The 20576-nt window shown below is 37.3% G+C and overlaps 1 protein-coding gene across 1 annotated transcript in view; it reads left to right on the plus strand.

Annotated features, from left to right (window-relative positions):
- GMCL1 (germ cell-less 1, spermatogenesis associated) overlaps window positions 1–19345 on the plus strand; it is a 55142-nt gene extending 35797 nt beyond the window's left edge. Inside the window, exons 11-14 of the mRNA XM_006079634.4 lie at window positions 1459–1534; window positions 6262–6407; window positions 8694–8781; window positions 17972–19345. Of these exons, the coding sequence (XP_006079696.1) occupies window positions 1459–1534; window positions 6262–6407; window positions 8694–8781; window positions 17972–18100 (439 nt within the window). The 3' untranslated portion in view covers window positions 18101–19345. The remainder of the gene's footprint in view (window positions 1–1458; window positions 1535–6261; window positions 6408–8693; window positions 8782–17971) is intronic.
- The last annotated feature ends 1231 nt before the right edge of the window (window positions 19346–20576 follow it).

The following is a 20576-nucleotide window of genomic DNA, read 5'->3' on the forward strand; positions in this document are numbered from 1 at the left end:
CAAATTCTTTTCCACATTGCCAACAGGATTATCTTCCTATGTAGAAATATATTTTCACTTCCCTGCTTAAATAGGACCAGGGACATTTGAGGTTAGTTAGGGATTATTGCTTCATGTGTGATAAATCTGTGTCAATATTATTTGAAAGTTCTTATCTTTAAGAAGTACATACTGAACTATTTACAGATTAAAGGATATGGTATCTGGAGGATCAGCCTCAGAAATAGATAGTTGGGAGGAGTGTGGGAAGAAGTGGGTTGAGAGTAAAACTAAAACAAAATGACTGAACCTAGATGGTAAAAAAAAAATCGGCTCATTATGCTGTTTACTTTTACAGGTTTTAAATTTTTCATAAGAAAAAATTTTAAAGTAACAGAAAAAATACATGGGAACTCTCTCATCTTAAAACTCCATTAGTGTAGCAGCAGGGGCAGCCCTTCAGCAGTCTGTCCCAAATGCCTTTTGCTTCGTCTCTCACTCTCGTTTTAGGTTCTGCCTGCACTACTTTCTTCAGACATTTGGTATCCTTTCATGCTCTGGTCCTTTTCTACCTGCTGTTCTTCTGCCTGGAATGGCCTTCTGCGTAGAGGTCATCCCTGACCTCTACCTCAAGAAACTCCCTCTCAGGCACAAATAATACTTCCCTCCATGATGATCCCACTCTAACCCCAGGCAATAAACCTGTGCCTTCTTCATGCTCTTAAAATTAGTTCTCTCCACATTATTATATTATTACTTAAGTCTAGCTCCCTACTAGACTGGGCTCTTGGATGTCATGGGCATGTTTTATTTTATCTACATTTAATTAATTTTTATTTGTTGTATTTGTTTCAGTATATTTGTGAGATGATGATAGCCCCAGTATCTTGGTACTTAATAAATGCTATATATGAATGAAGATATTATATTACTTTTATCATTTGGAATTCTAAGCTAGTAATAATGTCATTTTATTATTTCATACTGAAATAACAGTTTCTCTTAGTTGATTATGGCTTTTAAAGGGCCAAGTAAAGATTAATTGATAAAGTTCTACAGCAGTTTCCTGTTAAATGCTGAACTTGGTTTTCTTAAAAAATGGGTTGTGTGTGAAACAATAATAATAGATGATACCAAGTTGCATCTTATATATTTTATTTAATAGTTAGACTTTAAGTATTTTTCTTTCTTAGTAAGCAGAATTTCTCATAGATTTTCCCCCACCTCTTCTCTGGTTTTACCCTGCTCTTGTAAAAGTGTTCTAGAAGTCAAGGCAATAAGTAAAACGCTAAAGATTTAAAATTTTTTTATTTAGCAAAGGTAATGGGCTAGATGTAATCCCTGCATTTTGATCTTCATCCATACCACAAAATTTTGAATCTAGTAGCAATTTTTTCCTGTTGATTTGAACTCACAATTATTTTTCAATTATTAGTTGCTTATTTTCTATGAGATTTCATGTTTTATGTATATTTCTAGGCCTCAAGAAATTAATAAAGAAGAACTAGAGGGAAATAGCATGAGGTGTGGTAGAAAGCTTGCCAAAGATGGTGAAGTAAGTATGGGTTGTAACTCAATTGTATAGTCTTATACAAATTGTTATACTGTTAGTGCAAAATATGCTTTCAGTAACGGTCATGATACATGTTATCATGTCATAATGATAAATTATGACATAGTCATAAATGCTCAGAAGAGCATTTTTTTGTGTTTTAGTTTCTGTAGCATGATCTCCTGGGCAAGGAGTTACATGCTCAATGGTGACTAATTTGTCAGCTTTTCATGAGACTGTTCAACCTCTGGAGTCTAGATAAGAGATATGAGAAGATCCCTCAGTAATCCAGAAATTAAGATAAATAAGTTAATCCTATTAATATCTTAATATCTTTAATGAAAGCCATTACATAATCTTAAGAGTGATTCTGTTTTATAGTTACAACCCTAGATGAAAGACATTCAAACCTTTTGATTTGATTGCCATCCACATTAAGAAGTGTTTTTCATTACCACCCAGTGCAAATGCTTATAAGGGAAACAAAAGTATTACAAAACGGTGCTTACAGCTGCTGTGTCCCAAGCTTTGTTTCTACTTAATTTATTTTTAAAAATGAGTGTGACTCATTAAATTGATTTTACAGCCATTAAGGAGACATGAATTACATTTTTTAAAAAAACTCTACCCTAATTGTAATTTTTATCTTAAAAAAAAAAATCAGCCTAATTTTTTTGTTTGTTTTTCTTTTTTTTATTATTTTTTTTTAACTTTTTATTTCTATGTGTTCCCCATCCTTAACCACCCCCCTCCCACCTCCCTCCCCATCCCATCCCTCAGGGTCATCCCAGTGCACCAGCCCTGAGCACCCTGTCTCATGCATCAAACCTGGACTGGAGATGTATATTATCATATGTGAAACAGATTGCCAGCCTAATTTAGATAACAATTTGGTTATTTTTCTCCCAGATTTTCCCTCATTTTAAGTTTTGAAAGGTTTATTATTTTATGTTTGTGTTAACAGTTGTGATAAATGATCAGAATATGAATGAGAAATAGCGTCTTCTTTATTCCTTAGTCATCCTAGTTGCTGCTCCCAGACCTTGTTCCACCCTCGTCATAGTTGAATGATATCTCCTTTGACAAGTATACTTCACCACTCACTACTCTGACTATGGCCATCACTCCCTGGGCTCACTGGTTTGCTTTCTCCCTACTCTTCTTAGCAGTCTCAGTGGTTTTAGTATCTTTTCCTGAACCTTCCTTCCCTCTGTGATCTTGTGCACCACTCTATCTCAGTACCCATTTCCTGTAAGCATATCCTCCGTTTTTGTATGCCTGATTCATACACCCCCTTCAAAATCTCCATTTTAAGCACACTGTTTGCAGAATGTATCTTTGTAGCGCTCTCCCTCTCCTATTTGACCTCCCAACATCTTTCTAACCCCACTGGAATGTACATTACATTGCTCTTACTTTTTCCCTTTACCTTCTCACCACATCCCTACTTCTTTCTTTACTTGACTTAAATTTTATGTTACGTCTTGAAATTGGTCCCTGGCTTATACTCTTAATTTCTCTTTTCCCTTTTTCACTCTGTCAAATTCACCTGGCTAGTCCTCAGTTTTTGTTAAATCCCTCCTTTCCATGCTCTCCATGCCAATTATTGTTGTTTAGTCGCTGTCATGTCTGACTCATTTGAGACCCCATGGACTAAAGCCTGCTAAGTTCTTCTATCCATGGGATTTCCCAGGCAAGAATATTGGAGTGGCTGATTCCCATTGAGCTGCCAGGGAAACCCCTGCTTTCCATGCCTGCTTCCATACAAATGAATTCAACTAAGGAAAAACACCAAATATGCCCCAGCAGGTTTTGTTTGTAAATGTAGACTTCAAGCAGGTCTTTAATGCTGTGTGATCCTTGCGTCTCCCTAGCGAACTTACCCTCCCACGCTTGGAGTAACTCTCATACCTTCTCAAGGGCAGTGCTGCCACCCTTATTCTTATATCCAGTGGCGTTCCTTCTTTCTTTATTCAGAAAGTAAAGGCAATAGGAAGAGAATCTGTGCATCTTCTACCAACAGTACTACCAGTCTATCTGCATCTTAGCCATGTATTGTACTTTTATCAGAATGGATGAACTGTCTGTTTCTGTCCTAGTCCATCCCCTTCTCCTGTAACGACCCCATCCCTTCTCACATATTCAGAAGGTTTGTTCATACAGTCATCACCTCCCTCTCTTGCATCGTCAGTTTTCTCTTCTGGATCATTCTGATTTAGCATATAACATGCTACAGCATCACCCATCTTAAACCATTCCCTGACCCACATTCCACTCTAGCTCCCACTCCATTTCCCTGTACCATTTTTAAGCAAAACTCATTGAAAAAAGTTGCCTGTCTCCATTCCAATTCATTTACTCCAATAAACTCAAGTGAAACTGCCATGCCACTATCACCACTGATTCCTGCATTACCAAATCAAGTAGTTTTTAGTCTTCTGAAAGTTCTTGGCAGCGTGACCCATCTGCTCACTCACTCCTTGGAGATTTTCTCTGTGACTTCCAGGAGAGCACACTGTGCTCGTTTTCTTTCTACTTAATTGGCTGCTTCCTTTAAGTCTTTGCTAGATCCATCTCTTTCTCAACACATATTGATATGACTGGAGGATCAGTACTTGGACTTCTTCCTTGTCTTTGCTCTTTGGCTGGCTACTAAGTGATCTCTAGTCTTATGACTTAACACCAATTTCTAACTCCTGTATCCAGTTTCTCACATGACATCTTTCTTAGAATCCTAATAGCATCTCAAATAGAATGGGCCCAGTTAAACTCTGATTTTCATTCCCAGACTCCTCCTTCCAAGTATTCGCCAACCCATAAATAGCCCCTTTGTTCATTTATTGTATAGGCTCCAAACTTTGGATTCCTCTTTCTTTCATTCCACACCTGTTGTCTGTAAGAAGTTCCTTTAAATATATAGCTTCAAAATATACTTGCCCTGTCTTCTACTGTGACCCAAATCCAAGTAACCATTACCCCTTGCCTGGACTGTATTGGAGCTTCATAACTGCTCTCCCTGTTTTTACTCTTGTTGTACATTCTGTTTTCCACACAACAGCCAAAATCATCTTTTTAAAATGCAAGTTAGATCATGTTATCTCCTCTAAAATTTTCCATTAGACTTTTATCACACTTAGAAGAAATCCAAACTCTTCTCTACTATGGACACTGCACCCTATATTCTCTGGCCCCTGACTGGCTCTCTGAACTCATCTCCAGCTTCTATCCCCCTCAGTTATTGCCCTAGCCACATAGCCCTTTTTGCTGTTCTTCAGATATGCCAAGCATGTTTTTCCCTCCAGAGCTTTGGACTCGTTGTTCCCTTTGTCTAAGTCACTTTTTCCCAGATGGCTAACTGGTCTGCTCCTTAGTTGACTCAGGGCTCTAGTCATGTAGCATCTCCTTAAACATTACCTGACCACCTGCCTGAACCAGTAGGCTCCCCAGCTGCCAGCCCCTATCCTCTGCCCTGTCACTCTCTCCTGGAATTACATTCTGTCCTCCTCCACACAAACATACATGTATTAAAATATACATTTACTAGGGCTCAAACTTATCTACTGCCATTTCTTCAATGCCTAGGGTAGTACCTGGCACAAAATATGTGCTCAATAAATAATCAATGAACTATTGGTTTAATGTTGTAATTCATAGTGTCAACCAAGCACTCAAAGCCCTAACTTCAACTTCATTGTAGCATGCCACTTTACTTAATAGTGTCTTATTAACTATTAGTTGATAGAATAAACAAACTTGTGAGCCTCATGATGGTTTTATTTATTTATTTTTTGGCTACACTGGGGTCTTTGTTGCTCTGTGCTCTTTTTCTCTGGTTATGGTACATGGGCTTCTCATTGCGGTGGCTTCTCTTGTTGCAGAGCACAGGCTCTAAGGGCACGTGGACTGAGTGGTTACAGTTCCCGGGTTCTAGAGCACAGGCTTAATAGTTGTGGCGCACAAGCTTAGTTGCTCCACAGCACGTGGGATTTTCCTGGGTCAGGGATCTAAACCTGTCCCTCCTGCATTGGCAGGCGATTCTTTACCACTGAGCCACTAGGGAAGTCCCTCATGATGGTATTTAAAAAAACTCAGTTGGTGATTCTGTTGGTTAGTTTAGAGTATTTTTTAAATTTAATTTAAACTTTTTTTTAAAAAAAGCAGTGTTCGTTCATTTCTCCTACTCCCTACCCCTTGCCTCTGGCAACTACCCAGCTGTTCTCTGTAACTGTACATATATTTTTGGTAGATTTTACATGTAAGAGAGATCACACAAGGTATCACTTAAGGTATTTCAGAGTATAAATAAGGTATTTTTATTAAGGTATTTTTAAAGCAGGAGAAAATTTAATGGATTCTTACTACCTTTATCTAGACTCCTAGTTTCCTAACCTATACGCCTCCTTAGAATTGTAGTAAAAAGCCATATTAGTTATGATAAAATTACAGTGTGGAGAGTTGATGAAATAGATCATAAAGAGACAATATTAAGAAAGTACCTTAAGGAATAATGATCATAAAGGCTGCTTTTGCTGGCTTTGATGTATACCATGTCTGTGTAGTAAACCTTTTATATGTATTCTGTGTGGTAAGTCTTAAGGCACTGACAAAATTAGGAAACCATGATACAGGAATATTTGAAATGAATTTAAAAAAGAAAAGACATTTTGATCTTTTAATTTTGACTTGCTAATATGGTAAAATGAAGTAAATCTTTCTCCTCTGTATTTCAGTACTGCTGGCGGTGGACAGGTTTTAACTTTGGCTTTGACCTGCTTGTAACTTACACCAATCGATACATCATTTTCAAACGCAATACACTGAATCAGCCATGTAGTGGATCTGTCAGTTTACAGCCTCGAAGGAGCATAGCATTTAGGTAGGATGAAGTTTTACCACCCCACTCTTCCTCACTCCAGAAGAACTATAAAAATGAAATAAAACCATAATTTATACCAACAGTGGTAGAACTTTGGTAAGATACAATATACAATGAAACGGGAAGGAAATGATAAGAGTCTATTCTTATAAAGTGTATTAATAATCAAAAGTATAAACCCTAGATCTAATATATCAGGAAGAAAGAATGTGCTAAAATATAAATGGTATAGGGTTGATACTGGGTTTAAAGCTATTGCCTTGCTGCTAATCCAGAAAGGTCCAAACTGGAAATATAACAAGGTACTTGTATAGGAAAACATGTCTCATATTATCCTTAACTTTCTATAGGATTTCAGATGTTCAACTTTGCCTAATAGTTGAGCTGGCAGTATTTTTCTGGAGAGGATGCTGACAAATTAGAAAATAGCTTATTGAACAGATTATTTAAAAGTCCTGGATTCATGTCTACCTTGTGTGTGTGTATGCTCAGACATGTCAGACTCTTTGTGGCCCCACAGATTGTAGCTGGCAAGGCTCCTCTGTCTGTGGAATTTTCCAGGCAAGAATACTGGAGTGGCTTGCCATTTGCTTCTCTAGGCGATCTTCCCATACCAAGGATCAAACTCTGATCTCTTGCATTGGCAGGCAGATTCTTTACCACTGTGCCACCTGGGAAGTCATATTTAAGTTACACCATGCACAAAAATTAACTCAAAATGAATCAAAGACCTAAACATACGAGCCAAAACAATAAAATAACTCTTGGAAGAAAACAGGAAGAAAGCTTTTTGATACTAAATTTGACAGTGATTCCTTCAACATGATACCAAAACACAGGCAACAATAACCAAAAAAAAAAAATGTTGAACTTATCAAAATTAAATCATGTGTCAAAGGACACTTAACAAAGTGAAAAGGTAACCTGTGGAATAGGAAAAAAATATTTGTTAACCATATATCTGACGAATTAATATCTGGAATACATAGAGAACATCTGAATTCCACAACAACAAAAAAACTGATTCAAAAATGGGCAAAGAACTTAAATATTTCTCCGAAGAAAATGTACAAATGACCAATAAGCACATGAAAAGATGCTCAGCATCACTAATCATTAGGAAAATGCAGATCAAAACCACAGTGAGACATCACCTCACACCTGTTAGGATGGCTAATATCAAAAACAAAAGTGTTGGTGAAGATGTGGATAAATTTAGGAATGTTAAAATGGTGCATACTCTGTAGAAAATGGTATGGCATTTCCTCAAAAAATTAAACATAGAATTACCATATCACCCAGCGATTCCTCTTCTGGTTATTTACCCCCAGAGAATTGAAACCAAGGACTCAAACATATTTGTATACATAGCAACATTATTCACAATAGTCAAAAGGTGGATGCAACCCAAGTGTCAACAGATGGACAGATAAAACATGGCATATACCTAAAACAATATTATTCAGCCTGAAAGTGGAGGGAAATTTTCACATGTGCTGTAACATGAACCTTGGAGACACTATGCTAAGTGAAATAAGCCAGTTACAAAAGTTCATATGCTGTGTGATTCCACTTACATGAGGTACATAGAATAGACGAGTTTATAGAGACAGAAAACAGGATGGTGATTGTCAGGGGCTGAGGTAGAAATGGGGAATTCATGTAACTGGATACAGAGTTTCATTTAGGGAAGAAGTAAAGATTATGGATGGATGGTTCAGTTCAGTTCAGTCGCTCAGTCGTGTCCGACTCTTTGCGACCCCATGAATCGCAGCACGCCAGGCCTCCCTGTCCCTGACCAACTCCCGGAGTTCACTCAGACTCACGTCCATCGAGTCAGTGATGCCATCCAGCCATCTCATCCTCTGTCGTCCCCTTCTCCTCCTGCCCCCAATCCCTCCCAGCATCAGAGTCTTTTCCAATGAGTGGTGGTATTGACTAAAACAGAACAGTGTGAAATGTCTTCGGTGTCAAGAACAATACACTTAAACTTGGTTAAAATGGTAAGTTTTATGTATATTTTATCACAATAAAAAGGCATAACTTATAAATTATTTTTATATCCCAGATGTATATAATAGCACAAGCTTAAAAATATAAACAGAATCAGTTTATAGTTTGGAAAAACTTTGCAAAGTATTATCAAATAAAAGACTTCTAGAGAATAAATAAAAATTTTAAAGTAAAAGAATATGGAAGAAAAAAGTAGAAATTAAAGTAAGATAGGGCTTATTTAATGTGTGCTTTAAAAAATCTTTTATTTTTGTGCTTGTGTGTGTATTCTAGATTACGTTTGGCCTCTTTCGATAGCAGTGGAAAACTAATATGCAGTAGAACAACTGGCTATCAGATACTTACACTTGAAAAGGACCAGGTATGTCTGATTACTTTTCTGTTAATTTTTTATTGTAGTATTTGTCTTTTGACTCCTTTTTGAAAATTCGTAAGATTTTAATATTTGACTTAAAGATTGGTTTGAGAGTTTTTTGAAGGTAAAGATGGAAGTGCCATGTTTACTCATTCAAAGTTTACTCCATTCTAGCAGAAGTGTCACTAAGACAAAAAAAGAAGGAAACACAATTTGATTGGAGGGGCAGGGAAAAGTTGACAGTATGGAAATAATATTCATCCTGAACATGATCTTCAAAAAGTTATGACTCTTAATTGTTTTCTCCATTGTGTTCATTATTGCATTTATTTATACATTAATAAGAGAGACCTTAAAAACAATCCGCTAAGTTTCCATAGATCCTGGATATTAACAGAACCTAATCTGCTAGCACAGTGGGTTTCTAAAATGACAGACATCTACAGTGTTCCTAAAATTATCTCTGAGACTGTTTGTTTCTTCATAAATCACATGCGTGTATGTTTCAAAATGTCATGATGCCAAAGGAAACCAGTTTCAAAAAATAAAATGAGAGCTGTTAAAAATCAAGGAAGTTTGTTTCTAGTACAGCTAACCATCATTTCAAAGGACATACTGAGTTTATAAAGGGTTTGGAGCCTATAGTTTACATAAATTATTAGAAGTTATCAGTTTTGAAAGAAAAAAATAGAAAATAAAAAGCAAAACACACACACAAAGAAGTTAGCGGTTTTCCTCAGACTGAAGAGCCTATCATAGAATATCAGAATTTAGCACTGCATGGAGCAGCCTTGGAAGTGATAGATCTGACCTCCCTGCCTTGTATGAGAACTTCTTTAACAGCATTCTTATGGAGGGTCTTAACCACTGTTAGAACTCTTAGGGATGAAAAGCTGACTCGGTCATGTGGGGTAGGAAATGACAAGGCAGATACATAATAAGTTCAAATCTGCCTCCACTAAAATTCTCTCCTGGTCTCTCTCACACCCTCTGGAGCTGCATGAACATTGTCTGTCTTTGCCTTCAACTTAGAACTTCTTTAAAAAAGCACTGTCCTGGCCGAAAGCAGCCAGAGACTTAATTAAAAATCACCAGGCCAAGATACTTGTATTCCTAGTGTTCCTTGATTTGCTCATTCAACAAACATTTGTGTCCCTGTTACATGCTAGGTTTTATGCTAGAAGTGGAGGAAATGAAGAGAAGCTTATGTTATAAAGCTGAGTAGCACAAGAGAGATGGGCTCAAAGACTAACATTGAGGGAGATATCTCTAACCTTTGGGGAGATATCTCTAACCTTTGGGTGTTGGGGAGTGGTGAGGGACAGCTCAGGAAGGCCTGTTCTGGACAAGTTGAAAAGTGAATGGACACCTGAACCAATCCTCAGATGGAGCCCAGGGAGCATATGGGTCCTTCAAGGAACTGAGAGGTTTGAAAGAGGATGAGATCAGGAGTAGAGCAGGGCATGATGGGCTATGGATTGAGTTTGGACTTTTTCTGAGATCTGTAGAGAGCTATGGGAGTTGCATATATGTATTTTATGTAGCTTATGGAGATTTGTTATAGAAAAATAGAAAATAAAAATAAACGGGAAAAAATCATACATGGTTCGCTGAGAGATGACACTTTTTTCATCTCCTATATTCTTTTCCCAGAATTTTATCTTACAGTTCAACTACTTTGTAACCTGCTTTTTTCCCACTTTGCTGTATGTAGCTTTTCTTGTCAATAAATGTATATGTGCAACATCATTTTTTTTGTCCTGTAATTTGTCTTTTTTTTTTTTAATTATTTTTAATTGAAGGAAAATTGCTTCACAATATTGTGTTGGCCTCTGCCATACATCAGGATGAGACAGCCATAGGTATGCATGTGTCTCCTCCCTCTTTAGCCTCCCTCCCACCCCTACCCACCCCTCTAGGTTGTTACAGAGTCCAGGTTTGAGTTCCCTGAGTCATACAGCTAATTTCCATTGGCTGTCTATTTTACGCATGGTCATGTATGGGCTTCCATGTTACTCTCTCCATTTGTCCCACCCTCTCCTTCCTCCCCTGCTGCCCGTGTCCATAAGTCTGCATCTCCATTGTTGCCCTGTAAATAGGTTCCTCAGTACCATCTTTCTCCATATATATGGGTTAATACATGATATTTCTCTTTTTGACTTACTTTACTCTGTATAATAGGCTCTAGGTTCATCCACCACATTTTAGAACTGACTCAGATGCATTCCTTTTATGGCTGAGTAATATTCCATTGTATGTATGTACCACAGTTTCTTTATCCATTCATCTGATGATGGACATCTAGGTTGCTTTCATATCCTAGCTATCATATATAGTGCTTCAGTGAACATTAAGGTATATGTGCCTTTTTCAGTTTTCATTTCCTCAGGGTATATGCCAAGTACTGGGATTGCTGGTTCATATGGTAGTTTTTTGAGGAATCTTCCTACTGTCTTCCATCATGACTGTATCAGTTTACATTCCCTCCAACAGTGCAAAAGGGTTCCCTTTTCTCCACACCCTCTCTAGTATTTATTGATTAATGTTGGCCATTCTAACCAGTGTGAGGTGATTACTGATTGTAGTTTTGATTTGCATTTCTCGAATGAGTGATGTCCAACTCTCACATCCATACATGACCACTGGAAAAACCATAGCCTTGACTAGACGGACCTTTGTTGGCAAAGTAATGTCTCTGCTTTTCAATATGCTATCTAGGTTAGTCATAACTTTCCTTCCAAGGAGTAAGCATCTTTTAATTTCATGGCTTCATCACCATCTGCAGTGATTTTGGAGCCCAAAAATATCAAGTCTGACACTGTTTCCTCTGTTTCCCCATCTATTTCCCATGAAGTGATGGGACCAGATGCCATGATCTTCATTTTCTGAATGTTGAGCTTTAAGCCAACTGTTTCACTCTCCTCTTCCACTTTCATCAAGAGGCTTTTTAGTTCCTCTTCACTTTCTGCCATAAGGGTGGTGTCATCTGCATATCTGAGGTGATTGATATTTCTCCCGGCAATCTTGATTCCAGTTTGTGCTTCTTCCAGCCCAGCGTTTCTCATGATGTACTCTGCATAGAAGTTAAATAAGCAGGGTGACAATATACAGCCTTGACATACTCCTTTTCCTTTTGGAACCAGTCTGTTGTTCCATGTCCACTTCTAACTGTTGCTTCCTGACCTGCATATAGGTTTCTCAAGAGGCAGGTCAGGTGGTCTGGTATTCCCATCTCTTTCAGAATTTTCCACAGTTTATTGTGATCCACACAGTCAAAGGCTTTGGCATAGTCAATAAAGCAGAAATAGATGTTTTTCTGGAACTCTCTTGCTTTTTCCATGATCCAGCGGATGTTGGCAATTTGATCTCTGGTTCCTCTGCCTTTTCTAAAACCAGCTTGAACATCTGGAAGTTCACGGTTCACATATTGCTGAAGCCTGGCTTGGAGAATTTTGAGCATTACTTGACTAGCGTGTGAGATGAGTGCAATTGTGCGGTAGTTTGAGCATTCTTTGGCATTGCCTTTCTTTGGGATTGGAATGAAAACTGACCTTTTCCAGTCCTGGGGCCACTGCCGAGTCTTCCAAATTTGCTGGCATATTGAGTGCAGCACTTTCACAGTAGCATCTTTCAGGATTTGAAATAGCTCAACTGGAATTCCATCACCTCCACTAGCTTTGTTCATAGGGATGCTTTCTAAGGCCCACTTGACTTCACTTTCCAGGATGTCTGGCTCTAGGTGAGTGATCACACCATCGTGATTATCTTGGTCTTGAAGATCTTTTTTGTAGTTTTTCTGTGTATTCTTGCTACCTCTTCTTAATATCTTCTGCTTCTGTTAGGTCCACACCATTTCTGTCTTTTATCAAGCCCATCTTTGCATGAAATGTTCCCTTGGTATCTCTGATTTTCTTGGAGAGATCTCTGGTCTTTCCCATTCTCTTGTTTTCCTCTATTTCTTTGCATTGATCTCTGAGCAAGGCTTTCTTATCTCTCCTTGCTGTTCTTTGCAGCTCTGCATTCAGATGCTTATATCTTTCCTTTTCTCCTTTGCCTTTCACTTCTCTTCTTTTCACAGCTATTTTTAAGGCCTCCCCAGACAGCCATTTTGCTTTTTTGCATTTCTTTTCCATGGGGATGATCTTGATCCCTGTCTCCTGTACAATGTCACGAACCTCCGTCCATAGTTCATCAGGCACTCTATCTATCAGATCTAGTCCCTTAAATCTATTTCTCACTTCCACTGAATAATCATAAGGGATTTGATTTAGGTCATACCTGAATGGTCTAGTGGTTTTCCCTACTTTCTTCCATTTAAGTCTGAATTTGGCAATAAGGAGCTCATGATCTGAGCCACAGTCAGCTCTCGGTCTTGTTTTTGCTGATTGTATAGAGCTTCTCCATCTTTGGCTGCTAAGAATATAATCAGTCTGATTTTGGTGTTGACCATCTGGTGATGTCCATGTGTAGAGTCTTCTCTTGTGTTGTTGGAAGAGGGTGTTTGCTATGACCAGTGCGTTCTCTTGGCAAAACTCTATTAGCCTTTGCCCTGCTTCATTCTGTATTCCAAGGCCAAATTTGCCTGTTACTCCAGGTGTTTTTTGACTTCCTACTTTTGTATACCAGTCCCCTATAATGAAAAGGACATCTTTTTTGGGTGTTAATTCTAAAAGGTCTTGTAGGTTTTCATAGAACCGTTCAACTTCAGCTTCTTTAGCATTACTGGTTGGGGCATAGACTTGGATTACTGTGATACTGAATGGTTTGCCTTGGAAATGAACAGAGATCATTCTGTCATTTTTGAGATTGCATCCAAGTACTGCATTTCGGACTCTTTTGTTGACCATGATGGCTACTCCATTTCTTCTAAGGGATTCCAGCCTGCAGTAGTAGATATAATGGTCATCTGAGTTAAATTCACCCATTCCAGTCCATTTTAGTTTGCTGATTCCTAGAATGTCAACATTCACTCTTGCTATCTCCTGATTGACCACTTCCAATTTGCCTTGATTCATGGACCTAACATTCCAGGTTCCTGTGCAATATTGCTCTGTAGAGCATCAGACCTTGCTTCTATCACAGTCACATCCACAACTGGGTATTGTTTTTGCTTTGGCTCCGTCCCTTCATTCTTTCTGGAGTTATTCTCCACTGATCTCCAGTAGCATGTATGGATGTGAGAGTTGGACTGTGAAGAAAGCTGACCGTCAAAGAATTGATGCTTTTGAACTGTGGTGTTGGAGAAGACTCTTGAGTCCCTCGGACTGCAAGGAGATCCAACCAGTCCATTCTAAAGGAGGTCGGTCCTGGGTGTTCTTTGGAAGGAATGATGCTGAAGCTGAAACTCCAGTACTTTGGCCACCTCATGCGAAGAGTTGACTCACTGGAAAAGACTCTGATGCTGGGAGGGATTGGGGGCAGGAGGAGAAGGGGACGACAGAGGATGAGATTGGCTGGATGGCATCACTGACTCGATAGACGTGAGTTTGAATGAACTCTGGGAGTTGGTGATGGACAGGGAGGCCTGGCATGCTGCAATTCATGGGGTCGCAAAGAGTTGGGACACGACTGAGCGACTCAGCTGAACTGAATGAGTGATGTTGAGCATCTTTTCATGTGTTTATTAGCCATCTGTTTGTCTTCTTTGAAGAAATGTCTGTTTAGGTTTCCGCCCACTTTTTTTATTGGGTTGTTTGTTTTTCTGGTGTTCAGTTTTATGAGCTCCTTGTATATTTTGGAAATTAATCCTTTGTCAGTTGTTTCATTTGCTATTATTTTCCTCCATTCTGAAGATTGTCTTCCCACTTTGTTTATATAGTTTCCTTTCCCATGCAAAAGCTTTTAAGTTTAATTAAGTCTCATTTGTTTATTTGTGTTTTTATTTCATTACTCTGGGAGGTGGGTCATAGAGGACTTTGCTATGATTTTATGTTTTATACAATGTTCTGCCAATGTTTTCCTCTTAGTGTTTTATGGTTTCTGATCTTACATTTAGGTCTTTAGAATCCATTTTGAGCTTAGAGGCATGATAATGGCAGGAAGACAGTTTTTAGAAACTATTGCTATAATCCAAATTATCAGCAGTAAACAAAGCATGAATTACTGGTACACACAATAACATGGATGAAATAATTAAGCTAAATGCAAGAAGTGAGACAAAAAAGAGTACATTCTGTATGATTCTTTTTATTTAAAACTCTAGAAAAGGCAGACTATGGAACAGAAGCAGGCAGTTGGTTTCCAGAGGGTAGAAGAAGCATCAGGAACCTAAGGACACTGAGGGGGATGGATAGGGGGTGGATATGTCTATTATCTTGAGTATGCTGGTTTCTCAAGTGTATATACATGTAGTAGAACTTATTATACATTTTATGTAACTTGTATGTTTATACCTCAGTAAAGACCCTTTAAAAAAATAAACCAATATCCAATTAAAAAAAAAAAAGATGCTCTTGCTGTAACCCAGATCAGAAACAACGAGAACCTCAACTTAAGGAGGATAGTAATGGGGTGAAGAGATGTTGATAGGTTCTCAAAATTAAGGGGTGCACTTGGTAGAATTTGATGCTTAAGTGTGTGTGAGCGTGAGGAAGAAAGCAGTCAGAGATAGTACCTGGCTTTGTGACTTGGGCAACTTTTTTCCCTTATATTTGAATTATAGGAAGGAAAATGAACATGACTTGTGGGTAAAGAGATGATGAATTCTGTTTAAAGCATATTTGATTTGAGGGCACTGAGGTAAAAATTGGAACACTGGTGGATAAATGGGTCTAGCGTTTATCAGCAGTGCCTGGGCTAGGAATAATGATTGGATCAGACAACCTACAGGAAATTATGTTGAGAATATGACAGGATGGAAACCTAGGGAGCATTGGTATTTAAGGGGTGGGCAAAAAAAGTAACCTGGTATGAAGTATTTAAGAACTAGGATGGGGAATCAAAACCAGTTGCAAGCATGGCAGCACTGACGGCCCAAAAAGAATGGAAACGGTAGGTAGTGTTCAGTAGCTGATGATTTAAACTTGAGTTGCTTTATGTCTAAGCGAAGATTTCTAGTAAGGAGTTGGACTTAAGGATTCTGGAATTTAGAAATAATAGAGCTATAGTAGAAATAAGTAACATGAGCCTCAGAGAAGCAGAGAAGATAGAAGAAACAGTCTGGAAACAGATGAAAACTAGGAAGATACCACCACTATGTCTGATGCTGTAATGTATGGACTTCACTGCTTCCATGCCATAGTGGAAGAAGGAAAATGGAGCTTTTCTAAAGATAAAGGTGCACGTATAGATATAAACTGAGCCATCGGGCGGCATTAAAGGTTTTAAGAAAGCAAGAATTAGGTGTCTAATGGACGGGAAATGGGGATTAGTACAGTGTAATAATCAGAAATTGGTATGTCCTTTCAGCCCCCAAGTGATATCTGCATGGCTCTCTTTCCCCAGAATTAGGTCTTTGACCTACTCTCCCCCACCAACCTTAACTATATTTAGATACCAGAATGCTAATTTTCTTAAGAGTTGTGAGTGGAGAATCTTGCTTTTATCATCAGATACACACATCATCAAAGCCTTTGTCCTCAATAGACTTAGTAAATCTGCCTTGAGTCAGGTTATTGCTACAGATGTTGACTAGTCCAGGGTGACTTAAGCATCTGAAGGTCAACTGTGCTTTGACATGCTTGCTGTCTGCCAACCCTGTTTGCACCATCAGCCCAGGTGATGCCTCATCTGACTTGTCATCATATCCATTTTGTTCACTTAAACAAAATACCACTTTGCCCAATTTGGAGACGATAGTGTGTGTGTGTGTGTGTGTGTGTGTGTGTGTGTGTGTGTAACATTTCTATTCCCTGCCTTCTTTATCCAAATTTATCTTGCTGTTCCCCCAACACAGAAGCTGTATCTAGCTGAGCCTTTGTCTGTCACTCAATTGTTCCAGTTTTAGTCCCTCTTTAGTCCCTTAGTAGGAACACATGCTTCAGTAAATAATATAAAATTCTAGATTTAAACAGTATTTTAAAAGTATATTCTTCAGGGACTTCCTTGGTGGTACACTGGATAAGAATCTGCCTGCCAGTGCAGGGGACATGAGTTTGATCCCTGGTCCAGGAAGATTCCATGTGCCACAGATAATTAAGCCCGTGCATCACACTTACTGAGCCCATACTCGAGCCCAGAAGCCGCGACTGCTGAGCCTATGAGCTGCAACTACTGAAGACCGCTCGCCTAGAGCCTGTGTACTACCATGAGGAGTAGCCGCCACTCACCACAACTAGAGAAAGTCCACACAGAATCAAAGACCCAGCACAGGCAAAAATAAATATTTTTTTAACTTTTTTTAAAAAGTATATTCTCCAGTATGTATAAAGATAAAACAAATGCATATTAGTTCAGAGAATATATCCAACTATTGAAAAAATAGAGGAGTTCCCATTTCAGGGCTAAAAGGATTTATTCTTTTCATGAAAACCTGCTGGTAAACAGTTTCAGAGATCTGTAGCATGAGTGAGTAAGGGTTACATTTGTAGCTCTCAGGTGTAGTATCAACTTCTGTCTCTAGAATCTCAAGTTGCTCTCATGTATATTGATGTAACTGAATTTGATTTTTGATTTTGAAATTGATTTTACATGGTAATGTATTTTAGGTTCCAAGAGACATATAACTTGTTTGCATTAGAGATGGTGGGAAATCTTAGACAAGGGTGGGAAGGGGCCATGCTTATTGTTGTGACAATAATGACTCCCATCAAGTATTTGCTGTACATAAAGACCATCAGACATAGAAGCCAAATGAGAAGTCTCTGTATTTCTGGGCCGTATCTGTTCATAAAATATGTAGGTACTTGATAGAAATTTTCCAGTAATGAAAATAACTACCGTTATTGGTAACTTAATATATAGCTGGCTTTGCTGAGCCCTCTATGTGCATTGTCTCATTTAATCCTAGTATAATCCTATGGAGTGGTTATTCTCCTCTTTTACAGTGAGGAAGCTGCAGTTGATAAAGTCAGTGACTTGCCCGAGGTCACAAAGCTAGTGGGTGGAAGTCTTGAGATTTGAACAGAGACTGTCAGATTCCAGATGCAAACTTTTAACCACCATACTAACCTTTAGTTCACTCAATTCAACAGTTTGGTTCTCTGTTTTACTTTTATACTACTACTATTATCATTAAAGTAACAAATTTGTTTTATAGGAACAAGTAGTGATGAACTTGGACAGCAGGCTTCTGATCTTCCCTTTATATATCTGCTGTAACTTCCTGTATATATCGCCAGAAAAAAGAACTGAAAATAGTCATCATCCAGAAAATCCAGAAAACTGAAGAACTCACCAGTTGGAAACAGTAGCACTTTGAAAACTTTTTTGCCAGCTTTAATTTAATGGCCCTGCAGATATTCACATCTAAGGTGACTAACAATGACAAAGGCCTTACGAACTGTACAGATAATACAGAAGACTATTCTTATCCTCATTACATTTCTATGCATATATGGAAAAGCATTTTAAAGCCAAGAGAATATCTGTCAAACCATTTGCTAATAAAGATATCAACTCATGCTTTTTAATTTAGCATCAATAGAAAATTGCTGTAGGTAAATTTCACATTTCTCTGCAACCATACATAGTCAGTTTTCACCTTGAACTTTGATCCTACTTAATGTTAGTGAACCTCAATTATCCATCTGTTAGTTTCATTTTTATTTGACTAAAAGAATGCTAAAGGAATAATCTGGCCAGTTATAAATGCTCTTTCAATTGGTATATTTAAAGCTGTCCTTAATTTTTTTTCCAGCTGCTCTTTATGATTCCTCCTACTAGTCAGATATTCTTCTAGTCTACATATGTTACTAATCATTAAATATTTTTTCATGGTTTTTAAGACTAAGCTAAGGAACTTTTATTTAACTTAAGCATTTTCATGCTTTTTTATTTTGCTTTCCTAGAATTTTAACAAGAAAAAAATCAGCTTCAGGCTTTCAAATGATCTTGAATAGGGGAAGAAAATTAGTTTGATTCCGAGGATATTCTTTTGCCTTTTATGGTCTTTTCTTTGACATTCTGTACAACTTTATTATTAGGTCACAGATTATTTATGTACCAAATATTATACTTTAAACATTTTCATATTCTGTGGTCTTTGAATTATTTATTTTCAAATTTTATTTGGGAATTCTATTTCCTACTTAAGCTCAGGACTTTATAATCTCCGAATTGAGTGCCTTTGAGTTACACATAATATTGGAAATCTCATAGTAAATGTAAATAAGGTCGGAGGATATCATATAGAAGCTGATAATAAAGCATTAATGTATAAATAGAACTTATTTTTGTCAAAAATGAGATGTACATTTTTCATGATTTATATATGTTCGGTTCTTACATTTACTGCTATTTTGAAAATAGCCATGCTCATCATCTTTCCAGTCGAAGTGAGTACTTTTTGTGGTTAATATATATTTTTAGTATGTTTTAAGAAAAATGGGAATTACTTTTGTGTACCTGTACAAATAATAAATACTCATTTGGAGAAAGAATAAACAACATATAAAATGAACCAAAAAAATAACTCCGTTGAAACCAGAATTTTTTTTTCCAAGTTCGAATTTTTTCTAGTTAAGATTTAACTTTTAGAACTCATTGCTAGTTTTTATTCCCTAGCGATATGTCCATAGATCATAAATCACTTTTGTCCTTTCAAAATTGATCCTCATGGTGAATTTAAAGGAAGCTTTTAAATGCCTTCCCTATCTCTACCCCTAGAACTGTAGTTTGAATGGTTTTAATACAATAATTTGGCTGTATCAAGAGACTGCATTTCTTGTTTTTGTATTTGGCTATATCTCTTTCATGAGATGCTTTTGGTTTTTTCCTGTCTTATTGTAACATCAGAGATTCCTTACCCTTACATATTAAAAATATAAATACCAAATTTATATCAAATTTAAATAACTGAATTTTTACAAATCTTGGGAGTAAAGATAATTAAAGTTTGAGTATATTAGTAAAATTATTTCATTTCACTTGTATGAACTGATCAAAGTGGAATTATATATGGTTCCTGTCCCTTGTTTGTTTCCTAGCCAAATTGCTTACAAACAAAAGAATTATTTCTTCAGTCACAAGTAAGTTGTAGTCTCACTGGAGAAACCAGTAATTGTCAGCTAGTACTCCACACTGATAGTAAAGATCTGCTTTTGTTTTCTTACCAAATACTTTGCATACTTTTCATTCTTTTTAATTGGAATATTCTTAGTAAAGTATAAGTATCAGCTGGAGTCTTATATCAACTAATACATATGAAGATTTTTGTGTTGGTCATCTTTTGCCTTATAACCTTTGCCAAGTCTTTTTTTAAGCTGCAAAGGCTAGAAAACAATATTTAGCCAACTAATAATTATTTTTACTTGGCTATCAGTAAAGAAGAGGTCCTTATGAGGAAATATTCTAGAGTTCCATGCTAAATTACTAGAGATATATAAATATACCTTTCTTTTTCAAAAAATAAATTTGGCTTGAAACTTAGCAAGGTAGGCAAAATTAAATGATTAGTGGTAGTCATTGGTTTTTTACCAAGCATTTAGTAGCCAACATTTTATCACATTTCAAAGTCTTTAAAGAGGATTGATTGCCATCATTAATAAGCAAATTTCAATATCAGATGTAAAAATAGGGTCACCAGAGTCACTGTGGCTATCAAAGCTAATTAAAAATAAATAGAATTTAAAATTTACTTCCTCAGTCACGCTAGATACATTCCAAGTGCTTAGTTAACCACAAGTAACTAGTGGCTACTGTAT

This window comes from Bubalus bubalis, chromosome 12, assembly GCF_019923935.1.
Source record: "Bubalus bubalis isolate 160015118507 breed Murrah chromosome 12, NDDB_SH_1, whole genome shotgun sequence".
Taxonomy (NCBI): Eukaryota; Metazoa; Chordata; class Mammalia; order Artiodactyla; family Bovidae; genus Bubalus; species Bubalus bubalis.